Raw genomic sequence first — 11154 nt, 5'->3', positions numbered from 1 at the left:
TTTTTTCATCTGTTCTTGACTTACTTCACTTTACCAGACAGGTTCTACTGAAGTGATTTCTTGAATCAGCAGCTCTGTTGTAATCAGGCCGTGGTGAGAGTGAAACTGAACCCAGCGTTCCAAACAAATGTGGTAATTCATAATTTAACAAGGGGGGCAATTATTGTTTCACATGACCAGTTGGTTTGGATAGCTTTTCCCCCTAATAAATGTAATCATCATTTAAAAACGGCATTCTGTATTTACTCAGGTTATCTATGTCTAATATTGACATTTATTTGATACAAAAAACAAGAAATCAGGAAGGGGGGAATACTTTTGTATTTGTGTGTGTATACACATGTGTGCCATATACACACACACACAATTCACAGTGGGACTAAATTTCTCACACTCATCTGATAAGGCATTTATATTGTGATCTGGAGACTGTGCCGTGTTTATGCTGTGTTTGGGTTTTGACCTCATCAATTCAGCAAGGGGAGTTTAACCATGGAACAGAGATCCTGCAGTAAAACGCCTGAGAGACAGAAATTTAAACTTATCCCCCCAAAAACTGCTCTATGTTCACCTGCTGCATATCCCTCAACAGGGCCGTTGTATAGGGGAGAAACGTGATGATAACTCTAGGGGCCCAGTGCCCAGTAGGTCCCACAAAAAACCCCAGTAGTCCAATCTTTGTATGACTGAATTATTCTGCATAAGACCCTGACTAATAGTAATGCTGCATTAGCATCAATACAAAGTAGGCTAAATAAAAAATGATAATACATATGTAGTCTAAGAAAAAAAGTGGAAAAGTCAGGGGCCCACTTTGGTATTCTTTCAGGGGCCCCAGAATTCCTAGCAACGGCCCTGTCCCTCAAACCCAACTTCACTGAGCCACTGACCTTTCCTCTTGTCCCACTCTACCACTAGGTACCGTGAAGAATGATCCAATGGGAAGATCAAGAAATGTCCTGCCTGTTCTTCAGCACCACCCTCTGGATAAACTTTAGATTTCTACTTTAACAGCTGGGAAGGACATAGCTGTATCACCAGTACAGGAAAATGAAATTAAGTAATAACAACAAAGTCTGTTCACTTGACACCTAATGTGAAGTTGATCATGTCGATATTAAGATTTACAAGGTCAGGCTGTAATTTAGTCTTTTCCCCATCACCCTTGAGTCCGAGGGAACGTCTGTGCCACATTTGAAGTTCCCTCAAGTCAATCTGAGATACTGTGTTCACAAGAACAGGAAGAAATACAAGACCAACTGATTTGTATAATAACACATTTATTAATAAATATCTGAGTGATGTGCTTGATACACAGTATAAACTTTGATCACCACGTGTGTCAGAGCTTCATCCTGACATACGGTAACTTGATGGTTGCTGCCCTCACCTCTGCTGTCATGTCCTCACCCAGCGGTGCTCTGCAACACAGGTAGATACAGTTGTAAACAAAAGTTCACATACAGTTTAGAGAAAGACACATGAACTTTATTTTCCACCATGTGTGATAGTAAAGTTGAGGAAACCGTAATCTCCAAGCTGTTTAAAGGGACACTGTGTAACTTCTCCTGTTATCTATTCACGAAAATCGATTATTTCGTTCAAAAGTATGTAAGTAGTGGCAGCGTGACGGTAGGAAACCACGGAAACTCAGCGGAGACACCGGAGCTGTCGGCTCAGGTGGAGGTGGCGTCTGTGAAAAGTCACCGTGGTAACGCAGTGAGGAGGAATGGAGCGTTACACTGATGCTGCATTCACCTGCAGTCGGGCAGACGGCCGTCGGTAACAAACCAGAGGTCATTTTAGTCACAGAAGTCCAGAGAAAGACGGTAAAACGTGGGTCAGGTAAACAATACGACATCGCCATGACAACATATTGTCACGTGTATTGTTTTGCCTCGTGCTGACGGACCACTTGTTTACATAGAGGCTTGTTTATGCCGTTACGTGCAGCGGCTGTCGTCTGTCTGCCATCTAACCGATTTCACGTGAATGCAGCATGAAAAATACGATTGAGTTGCTTGTGATATACAACCGCAACGCTAGATGGGAGGAATTCCTACACAATGTACCTTCAAAGTCACAGTGTGTGTGCAAACTTCTGACTTTGATTAAAGTAATTTTTAAAAAGCTTTTAAAAATGCTTCACTCTGACATAAAAAACAAAAAAACAAAAACAGGATCCAAACCTGATCCATGCCGACCTAAAACAGGAAACATTTCCTCAACTTTACTGTCAGACATTGAAGAAAAAAAGGTTTATGTGTCAGCCAGCATTAATTCATAAACAATACACACACATTGGATCGTGATGCTTTGGTTCGGTGCCACAGTTGACTTCTCACTTACTTTGGCTCATAGAAGACGTCTGCGTTGGGAGGCAGTATCCCTTTCCCTTCTCTCAGCCGCTCAACTCCGTTCCTGGTTGAAAAAAGAAATGAGCCACATCTTGAACATCTGACGCTAGCGACCATTAAAACCTTCACTAATGGATGTGACTACACGCACCATGCAATCATCACTCCGTTGTCTGTGCAGAACTTGGCCGGAGGGCAGAGGAGGTGGAGGCCCGTCCTCTCAGTGATGACAGTCAGAGCCTTCCGGATGTACTGGTTGCTGGCAACTCCTCCAGACAGCACCTAGATACAAGCAGGTGGGATGGATCAAACATTCAACGTTCCTTTATCCTGGGGATAGAGCTGATCTTCTCCTATCATTTTGTCATTGTCATCAAAACACTGTGTATTTTGTTTACCTTTGGTTCTTTCTAAGTGCACAAATCCTCAAAGGTCATAAATAATACATTTATCTTTGCCTCCAAAAAAATACTCACACAACTGGGGACTGTAGGAATTTAAACAGGAGGAAATTGTGCATTTTGAGGACTGTTTTCATTTGCAACTTCATTAACATTAGATTGAGCATTACTATTTACATTAAGAGAAATATAGAATACCAACCTATTGTTATTATTTAGGTGGGTGTACTAGGAATACTACTGAGGCTTTTATCCATAAAACTACATGCTATCTAGAGTCACTATTAAGTTCTTATTACATTTTGCAAAAACAATCAAAAAAGATGACTATGATGCTGGTGGTCAATGTTGTTGTCACCTGGCTTTAAGAGATCGATGCAAGTTCTACAATCCAAATAAATAAAATAAAAAATGTCATCAATGAACTTGGGTATAAAGTGAAGTAACACACTCACCAGGGTGGGACTGTCTGACGGCAGCAGGTTGTTTTCCTGACAGAACAGGATAGCACGATGTGTGCGCTTTGCAAGATGAGCAGCAACAGTGTGTTGTGTGGCAGCCGCAATGTCATTCACACATGACAACAGCGTTCCCTGTTTTACACCTACAGACGGACAAAAGAAAAGGTAGTTCCAGTTGCATATCATTTATATTTTTTATGTCAACTGCTATAGATATTGTGGAATTGTTGCCAGCGTTTTAGACACAAATGGCTGTGTGTTGAGTTATTTTGAGGGGATAGCACTGTAAAGTGTACAAGCTGACTACGGTACTTTACATTGTATCAAAGTGTCATAGTGCTGTCCCATGAAAAGATATAATTGAATATTTAAAAAAAATGTGAGGGGTGTACTCACTTTTGTGAGATACTGTATATACAAATAATCTCAATATCACACTATATATAATCTCAATATGGGAAAAATACACTGTACACTGTAAAATAAAATACATTCAGAAGGTTAGTGTTGGTTAACTGAATGGTTACATGGATTAGATCATACCTAATTCTCATACCTTCCTCTTCCTCTTTCTTCATTATCGTCATTGTTACTTGATTTCGTAGCCCGGCGAAGGAGAAGCAGCAGTCATAAGTCTGTCCCATCGGTGTCCTGAAAGGGAACCTGGTCCTGTCACCGCTCTGTGCCAGAAGCTCTATGGCCTGCCCTCCACTCAGAGTGGAGCACTGTGGGTGTTTGGTGAGGGACAAGCGTCTCGCCACCTGTGAATCCACACACACACACAAATAAATACCTGTTGTGTTCATGATCACAAAGTGAGCAGCAACATACAGTAAAATAAAACTTAGTGTAAAGGTTGTTACTTTATCCAGCGTGTCCCCTGCAGCTTCATCCAGAGAGTGACCCAGCAGCAGGAAGCGGTCCACCCCTCTGGCCACGGCCAGAAGAGAGTGACCGCCAGAGACCAGCAGCACCAGGAATGGGAAGGCCACGGGGTGCAGCATCCTGACGGTCAGAGCGTGGGCCTCCATGTGGTGGATGGGGATGAACGGCTTGTTGTGCTGCCTCACGAACCTCTGACTGAACTGAAGGCCGATGCCCAGGCTCAGGGCCAAGCCCGGCTTCACCGTGGTGGCCACGGCCGACAGCTGGCCGGGCTCCACACCGCTCCGCTCCAGAGCCTCCTGGACCACCCGCTCTATGTGTTCTCTGTGGAGCTGTTGGGCCACTGTGGGGATGATGCCACCAGTCCTGCAGCATTTGAGGAGGAAACAACATACAGGTGCATAAAAAAAAAGAAAAAGGAAGGAGTTCCACCGCATCACGCCTCATCACGCCTGATGAAGCCCACAGGGTGAAACGCGTCGCTGCTTGACTTTTTAACAATAAATCAGTGTTAAAACTACCACTTTTTGTGCGGTGGAATTCCTGACACCACCGGCACCAATGTGAGGTTCCTATCTGTGCTGTGCAAGGCAATCTCCCCCTTCTCAACATACAGGTGCATCTCAATGAATTAGACTATCATGAAAAAGTTTATTTATGTCAGTAATTCAATTCAAAAAGTGAAACTAATACATTATACATGGATCCGTTATATGCAGAATTAAGCATTTCCTGTCTTTATGTACTTTAATTGTAATGATTATGGCTTACATTGAATGAAGACCTTAAAATTCAGTTTCTCAAAAAATGTGAATATAAGAAAAGACTCAGACCTCATTTGGAAGAACTGCTTTTAGTTTTTCTGCAGCTAACACTCAAACTACAGACTACTGTTTCTCTGGGTCAGTTTACAATGATAACAAACTCCTCTGTCTCTGAATGTAACCATCTATTGTGCTCTAATGCTGTGTTGTTCTTGTATAGTGTTGTAAATCTGTGTTGTACTCTCGACATAAAAAAATTAGGGCTTATTCTCAATGATTCTCGAGATTAAATAAAGGTTGGAAAAAAAAAAACCAAAAAACAATCAACTTCCCAAATAGTCATCATTAGTTAATGTATCTCCTCTGACACTCACCTCAGATGAATCTCTTTCTGGGAGTGCAGAGACTCTCCCAGTATCGCTCCTTTCTCGTCCAGCACAGCAGCTCCGGTGTCATCACAGCTGGTCTCGATGCCCAGCACCAGTCTGGAGCAGGCGGCTGCTCCGTGTGACGGACAGCAGGACGGTGTGTGTCCTCTATGTGTGTGTCTCAGCTGCAGCAGCCTCTGCACCAGTCCACCTCTCGAAGGGAGCATGCTGTTAAACCCGGTTAATCTATCTGATAACTCAGGGTGACCTCATCCTCCTCACAAACAGAATACATTCATGTGTGTAAAGAAGACATTTATAGTTTCACAGACAGTGCAGATGAAGCGCAGCTTGGCTCGGACCTTGCGCGTTCTTCAGCGACGTGTGTCACATGTAAATAATTCCGTGTAGCGTCAAGTTTGAAAGTTTGTGTCCTTGGGCTTTTTAGCAAGTAGTTTGTTGAAAGCCATGAACACACAGCGGCTTAACATTACACCAGTCGAACACTGGCTCGTTATACATTTTTATAATCTTTTAAAATCCAATAAAAAGAAAACAACTAGAGAGGAAATAACGAATGGGTCCAAATAATCGGATGTTTTCCCGTGGGGGACATTTTAGTTGGGTGCACAATAGAATAAGCATGGAGTCGAGGTGATAGGTAGGCTTTTTCACCAAGCGCAATTCCCTTCAAAGTATCGCTCTAATTACAGGTAAAGTCCCATTTTATGATTACATATATTTTGGTGTGTATGTGTTTTTTGCAGTTGTGTGCTGGGAACATTACAAACGAGGCGATATTTCACACAGTTTGAGAATTTTCCTTTTTAGAGGCTGTGCCGCCTTCAGGGACACCAGAAATGTTGAACTCCCGCTGACAAAACGACATAATGATGACAGACCAACAAAGTTTTTGTTTGTTTTTTAAAATCGTATTTATTGTGTATATATTTGTAAATGTAACACATGAAATGCTCTTGTATTATAGAAATAAGAGCAGCAAACATACCGGCATTGCTCTTTTATAGCACTGTATTTTCAGGCAGCGATAACTGTAATGATTAACTGCAAGGCGTTATGAATCACCACTAAAACTGCCGTTTAAATCTTCCCTTCAGTGAACGTTTCCGACCAGATGCACTGCAGTGCAAAATTGTTTCACCCCTTCAAATCTGTGGGATGTCCCACAGTCGTGAATGCATCACGCCAGTTTGGCTGTGATTGTACAGTTGTGGCGTTTCCCTGTCGCAGGCTGGATTTTTAACCAGAGGAAGAACCTTGTATTCTCACTTCATAAATGTCGGTGAACTTGTAAAGAATAATACAATGTGACGCTCTGTTTACTGCCAACTTTAGTATTTTTAAGGCGTAAGAATTAGAGTGAATGTAGAGGATTTGAGGAAGCTAAACGATGCTAATGCTACCAACATGCACTTGGTTGTATGACAGACGTCCTGTTGTTAGCTCAGATGCTAGCTCGTTCACCAGGACATAACATGATCCAGACCTGTGCGTGTTGGTGCTCGTCTTAGTTAAAGTTTCTTGTAGCAGTTAACGAGTTGTTATATCTGTTAGCCGCCAGCAGGGAGCTTACATAGCATTAGCTTTTTTTAAGCTTAGGTTTTAACAATAGTATTATTTTGACTTTTCTGAAGGAGACATGGAACATCCAACTTGTATTGTGGAGGAAATGAAGCAGTATGTGGTGCACAATGCCCAACCGACAGTGTATTACATCCCAGATTTCATATCAGAGGATGAGGAGTCCTACCTGCTGCAGCAGGTCTACAAGTCCCCAAAGACCAAGTGGACTCAGCTGTCAGGACGGAGGCTTCAGAACTGGGGAGGGTTACCACATCCCAAAGGCATGCTGGCAGAGAAGATCCCCGACTGGCTGCACATGCACTGTGAGAAAATTTCCTCTTTGGGTGCATTCTGCGGGAAAACAGCCAATCATGTGTTGGTGAATGAGTATAAACCAGGAGAAGGGATCATGCCTCACGAAGACGGCCCTCTGTACCACCCCACCGTCACCACCATCAGCCTGGGCTCCCACACCCTGCTGGACTTCTACACGCCCGTGGGCAGCCTGGAGGGAGACGCCCCGCAGACGGAGGAGAACCGCTACCTGTTCTCGCTGCTGGTGAAGCCGCGCAGTCTTCTGATCCTCCAGGACGACATGTACCAGAGCCTCCTTCATGGCATCCGGCCGTGTGCCCAGGACACGCTGACGGACAAGGTGGCGAACCTGTCGACTGCCGGGGCCGAGCCGGGGGAGACGCTGACAAGGAGCACCAGGGTGTCACTGACTATACGACATGTGCCCAAAGTCATAAAGACAAAGCTTGTACTGGGAAGGAAATGAGGAGAGACTGAATGTTGGATTTGATACAGAACAATATTTACTAGTGTAATGGACATTAAACCCAGGCTGCTTTATGAATTACTGTATTGAATTATATTTGCACATGCAGTGAATCACTTCAACTGCCTCAGATGATCTCAGCTACCTCTGAAGAGGTCACAGCTTATTTTTCTTACTTAGTTTTCGGTTGAAAAATGATTGTAATCAGCTGATTGAAGAACCAGAGGGTTTTGTCAATTCATGAGACACTTAAAGGGATAGTTCAACATTTTGGCAAATTGGCCTATTGCCATTTGCCATAATCCCTATAGTTTTAGCAGTAGGTTCGTTACCTTTAATTGTCGGTGCAAGCTATTTTTAGAATGGCGGAGCAGAGCTGCGAGCTGCTCAGAGCTACGCTACGGAGGCTAATGGGATTTCTTGATTGCCCTCATCAACAAGTTGTGACCTGCACATTCACCACGCTATGAGATAATAATGGAACGTTATGAGACAAAAGTTGTTTTTGAGGCAAATGCAGAGACTGCTTCCCGAAAAACTGCCCCTGACGGGAACGTGCATCAGCAGTTTTGCATGAATTTACCTCAAAAACAACTCTGTCTCGTAACGTTACGTTATTATCTCATAGCGTGGTGAATGTGCAGGTCACAACTTGTCCACAAGAGCCTTTTGGAGTTGTTGGATTGTGTATTTGATGAGTTTAATGAGGGAAACCAAGAAATCCCACGAGTCTCCGTAGCGTAGCTCTGAGCAGCTCATGGCTCTGCTCCACCGTTCTAAAAATAGCTTGCACCGACAATTAAAGGTAACGAACCTACTACTAAGACTATAGTGATATGGCAATAGGCCAGTTTGCCAAAATGTTGAACTATCCCTTTAAGAATGTCTACAGCTGCATACATGAGATAAGATTAGTGCTGGTTGTGCAGTGCAGAGTTTCTGGATTTACTTGACAAAAGAGCTCAACCAATCCACTCAGAATGGCATATCATATGATCTTAGCTTTGCACGGGTATGTCTATATCAGCTGTGTATTTACTGCAGCACACAAAGGCCAAATATATGACAGGTTCACTTATTAGGAACAGTGTCATTCCTAGTTTGTCCACCAGAGAGTAGTAAAGTGTGTTACTTACTGATCACTGCCTATTATCTTAATCACATCTCCTTAATGACCAAATTTAGGGGGCGGGGCTCCACCAAGTTTATACATTCAATTAATTTTACTTCTCCTGACGTGTGGCAATAGTTGTGTAATGTTGTCAAGGGGCTCAGGAGGACAGAGCTTTGTCAAATCTGAGAGAAAGTTTAGGGATGTTGCATTATGGGAAATAGAATCCAGTGTTTTTGGAGTGTGGCCCATACTAGGGAACTAGATGTAAGGAGATCTCAGCCTCTGTTGAGCATTGTCTTTCAAATCTGTCTCTTAAGAATCAACCGGGCTTATGAGAGCATGAATGTTATCCTGTTATTCATCAAAACTGTTCATCTTAATACTGTATATTGCATTCTTTCTTTTTTTTTAACTACCTGCCTCACATTCTGTTTGATTCTTCAATGATCTATCTGCTTTGCAAAGTAACGGTTTATGTCAAAGTAACACAAATTAAATGTAATACAAATGGTTAATTTGAAAGATTGTTAAAGAATTGTGGTGTATTTTACTTATTAAACAGAGATTATTAATCACAAGTTCACTGTCATCTCTGAAATAGCAACCAGCTTGTTTATGCTTATGAGTGATGAGACCATGAAGTCATTCAATATGCAAAGCTCCAGGTCAAAGGTCACAGACTGAGGCTGCTGTATTAAAGCGATCAGAGATTTAGTTTTGTGTGGCTTTGTCGACATGTGCTCTGCCCTGCAAACGCACTCACTGTTTTGACTTTGGTGTGAAATCACATTTCACAGGAAGACGACAAAACAATGGAGCCACAGACGAAGCGCCGGAAAGGGTCGCAGTTTGACACGGACTCCTGGGTGGCGTACCCCGTGCTGTCAGATGAGCAGTCACAGGACGTGGAGCTGATCGAGGCGTTCGCCGCGCCCGTCCTCGACAAGAAAGAGACGTCGCGCCTCGTCAGGGAGCTGAACGGCCTCTACCCGCTGGACGGCCTTCAGCACATCAAGAGGGTGCGGGCGTGCAAGGCCAAGGACAGCCCTCACCCTCTGGAAGTCCTGCTGTGCCTCGTGAGCGACGCGCCGGGCGGGAAGGCCGCCACCGTGGACTCTCTGCTGCCGCCCTCGGACAGCGTGAGACGCAACGGTTTGGGCGAACCCTTCGTGGTCAAGGTCCCCGCGCGCCAACCCTTGACCCGACCTCAGTTTGAGCTGGCGAGCAAGCACTGGCCCACGTCCTTCCACGAGGACAAGCAGGTGACGGTGGCCCTGAGAGGAGAGCTCTTCAGCCCGCCTCAGAAAGCCGCCATGCACACGTACATGACGTCTGCGCTCGCTGCCGCCAAGGCCGGCAAGGAAATGGGCATGGAAGCGGTCGGAGCCGCGGTGGTCGACCCAACCTCGCAGACCATCGTCGCGGTGGGCCACGACTGCCGCGGCGACCACCCCCTTCACCACGCAGTCACGGTCTGCATTGACCTGGTGGCTCGGAGCCAGGGTGGCGGCTGTTACTCTTTCGACAGGTACCCCGCTTGCCGCTTCGCCCCGCCGACCTCGGACACTTGTCGGAATGGGTCCGAGACGGAGGGCGGCTCTCAGCCCTACATATGCACCGGCTACGACCTTTACGTGACCCGAGAGCCTTGCGTCATGTGCGCCATGGCCCTGGTGCACTCGCGGATCGGCCGCGTGTTTTACGGGACCGCCTCTGCCGATGGGGCCTTGGGAACAAAGTTGAAAATCCACTCGCAGAAAGATTTGAACCATCGCTTTGAGGTTTTCAAAGGAGTCTTATCCAAACAGTGTGAGGATCTAAACAGACATGACAACAAGGTCATATAGTCACTGAAGGTCTGTCCACAAGGATAAACCAGTGTTGTTGTTTTTTTTTTTTTTTTTTTACAAAAGCAGTTGTTTTAAATAAAGTTCATTCAAATAGTGATTGTTGCATTGAAAATATATGTACCCGGTAGTTGAAAACCATCGACAGAGATGTTTGACTGAGGCTTACAGCTTTGTTAGAAGGGATAAAGAGGATGTTGGTGACACTGACTGAAGCTTGACTTCTGCTGCCCAGTAAACATAAAAACAGTGGTAAACATAAGATAATGAGTTATAGTAACAGCTGCTGCTTAATAACGCTGAGGGATCCCTCCTCTGTTGCTTACCCTGACGTTTCTCAAATTTTTCCCTGTTACAAGGGTTTTTTCGGGGAGTTTTTCCTCAGTCGACGTGAGGATCTAAGAGCAGAGGTTGTTGTTATGATGCTATGTAAAGCCCTTTGAGACAAATGGTTTGTAAAAATTGGCTATAAAATTCCCCTGCCTTGCCTTGATAAGCCTCAGATTGTTACAGCTGATGATTCAAACACACATCCAGTGGAAGTTCATGTGAAAAGTCCCCTTAACTTGAGAGCATCCTTAAATTACTTTTC

The 11154-nt window shown here is 44.4% G+C and overlaps 3 protein-coding genes across 3 annotated transcripts; 2 read left to right on the top strand and 1 right to left on the bottom strand.

The window, feature by feature from the left end:
- Positions 1 to 1331: 1331 nt before the first annotated feature.
- On the bottom strand, positions 1332 to 5520 carry osgepl1 (O-sialoglycoprotein endopeptidase-like 1). Its single transcript, XM_083996654.1, has 7 exons — positions 5243 to 5520; positions 4083 to 4470; positions 3776 to 3980; positions 3214 to 3362; positions 2509 to 2639; positions 2350 to 2421; positions 1332 to 1421 (listed from the first exon to the last, which is right to left on the bottom strand). The coding sequence occupies exons 1-7, from the start codon at positions 5461 to 5463 to the stop codon at positions 1343 to 1345; spliced, it is 1245 nt and encodes a 414-aa protein (XP_083852780.1). The 5' UTR covers positions 5464 to 5520; the 3' UTR covers positions 1332 to 1342.
- Positions 5521 to 5892: 372 nt separating this feature from the next.
- Positions 5893 to 10562, top strand: adat3 (adenosine deaminase tRNA specific 3; the record flags this gene model as incomplete). The annotated part of the gene is made up of 2 exons (XM_083996902.1): positions 5893 to 5949; positions 9513 to 10562. The coding sequence occupies exon 2, from the start codon at positions 9528 to 9530 to the stop codon at positions 10560 to 10562; it is 1035 nt and encodes a 344-aa protein (XP_083853028.1). The 5' UTR covers positions 5893 to 5949; positions 9513 to 9527.
- alkbh6 (alkB homolog 6) lies at positions 6493 to 8247 on the top strand. The gene is made up of 2 exons (XM_083996183.1): positions 6493 to 6535; positions 6892 to 8247. The coding sequence occupies exon 2, from the start codon at positions 6897 to 6899 to the stop codon at positions 7599 to 7601; it is 705 nt and encodes a 234-aa protein (XP_083852309.1). The 5' UTR covers positions 6493 to 6535; positions 6892 to 6896; the 3' UTR covers positions 7602 to 8247.
- Positions 10563 to 11154: the final 592 nt, after the last annotated feature.

This window comes from Trachurus trachurus (assembly GCF_905171665.1).
Source record: "Trachurus trachurus genome assembly, chromosome: 21".
Taxonomy (NCBI): domain Eukaryota; kingdom Metazoa; phylum Chordata; class Actinopteri; order Carangiformes; family Carangidae; genus Trachurus; species Trachurus trachurus.
This window is presented reverse-complemented; position numbering and strand designations above follow the sequence as displayed.

Excerpts from the sequence above, each read along its gene's own strand:
- osgepl1 (XM_083996654.1), bottom strand. The coding sequence starts at position 5,463 with ATGCTCCCTTCGAGAGGTGGACTGGTGCAGAGGCTGCTGCAGCTGAGA. Across the intron at positions 3,981-4,082 it reads CAGGGGACACGCTGGATAAA|GTGGCGAGACGCTTGTCCCT; the intron begins GTAACAACCTTT and ends GTGGATTCACAG. Across the intron at positions 2,422-2,508 it reads AACGGAGTGATGATTGCATG|GAACGGAGTTGAGCGGCTGA; the intron begins GTGCGTGTAGTC and ends TTTTTCAACCAG.
- alkbh6 (XM_083996183.1), top strand. The coding sequence starts at position 6,897 with ATGGAACATCCAACTTGTATTGTGGAGGAAATGAAGCAGTATGTGGTG.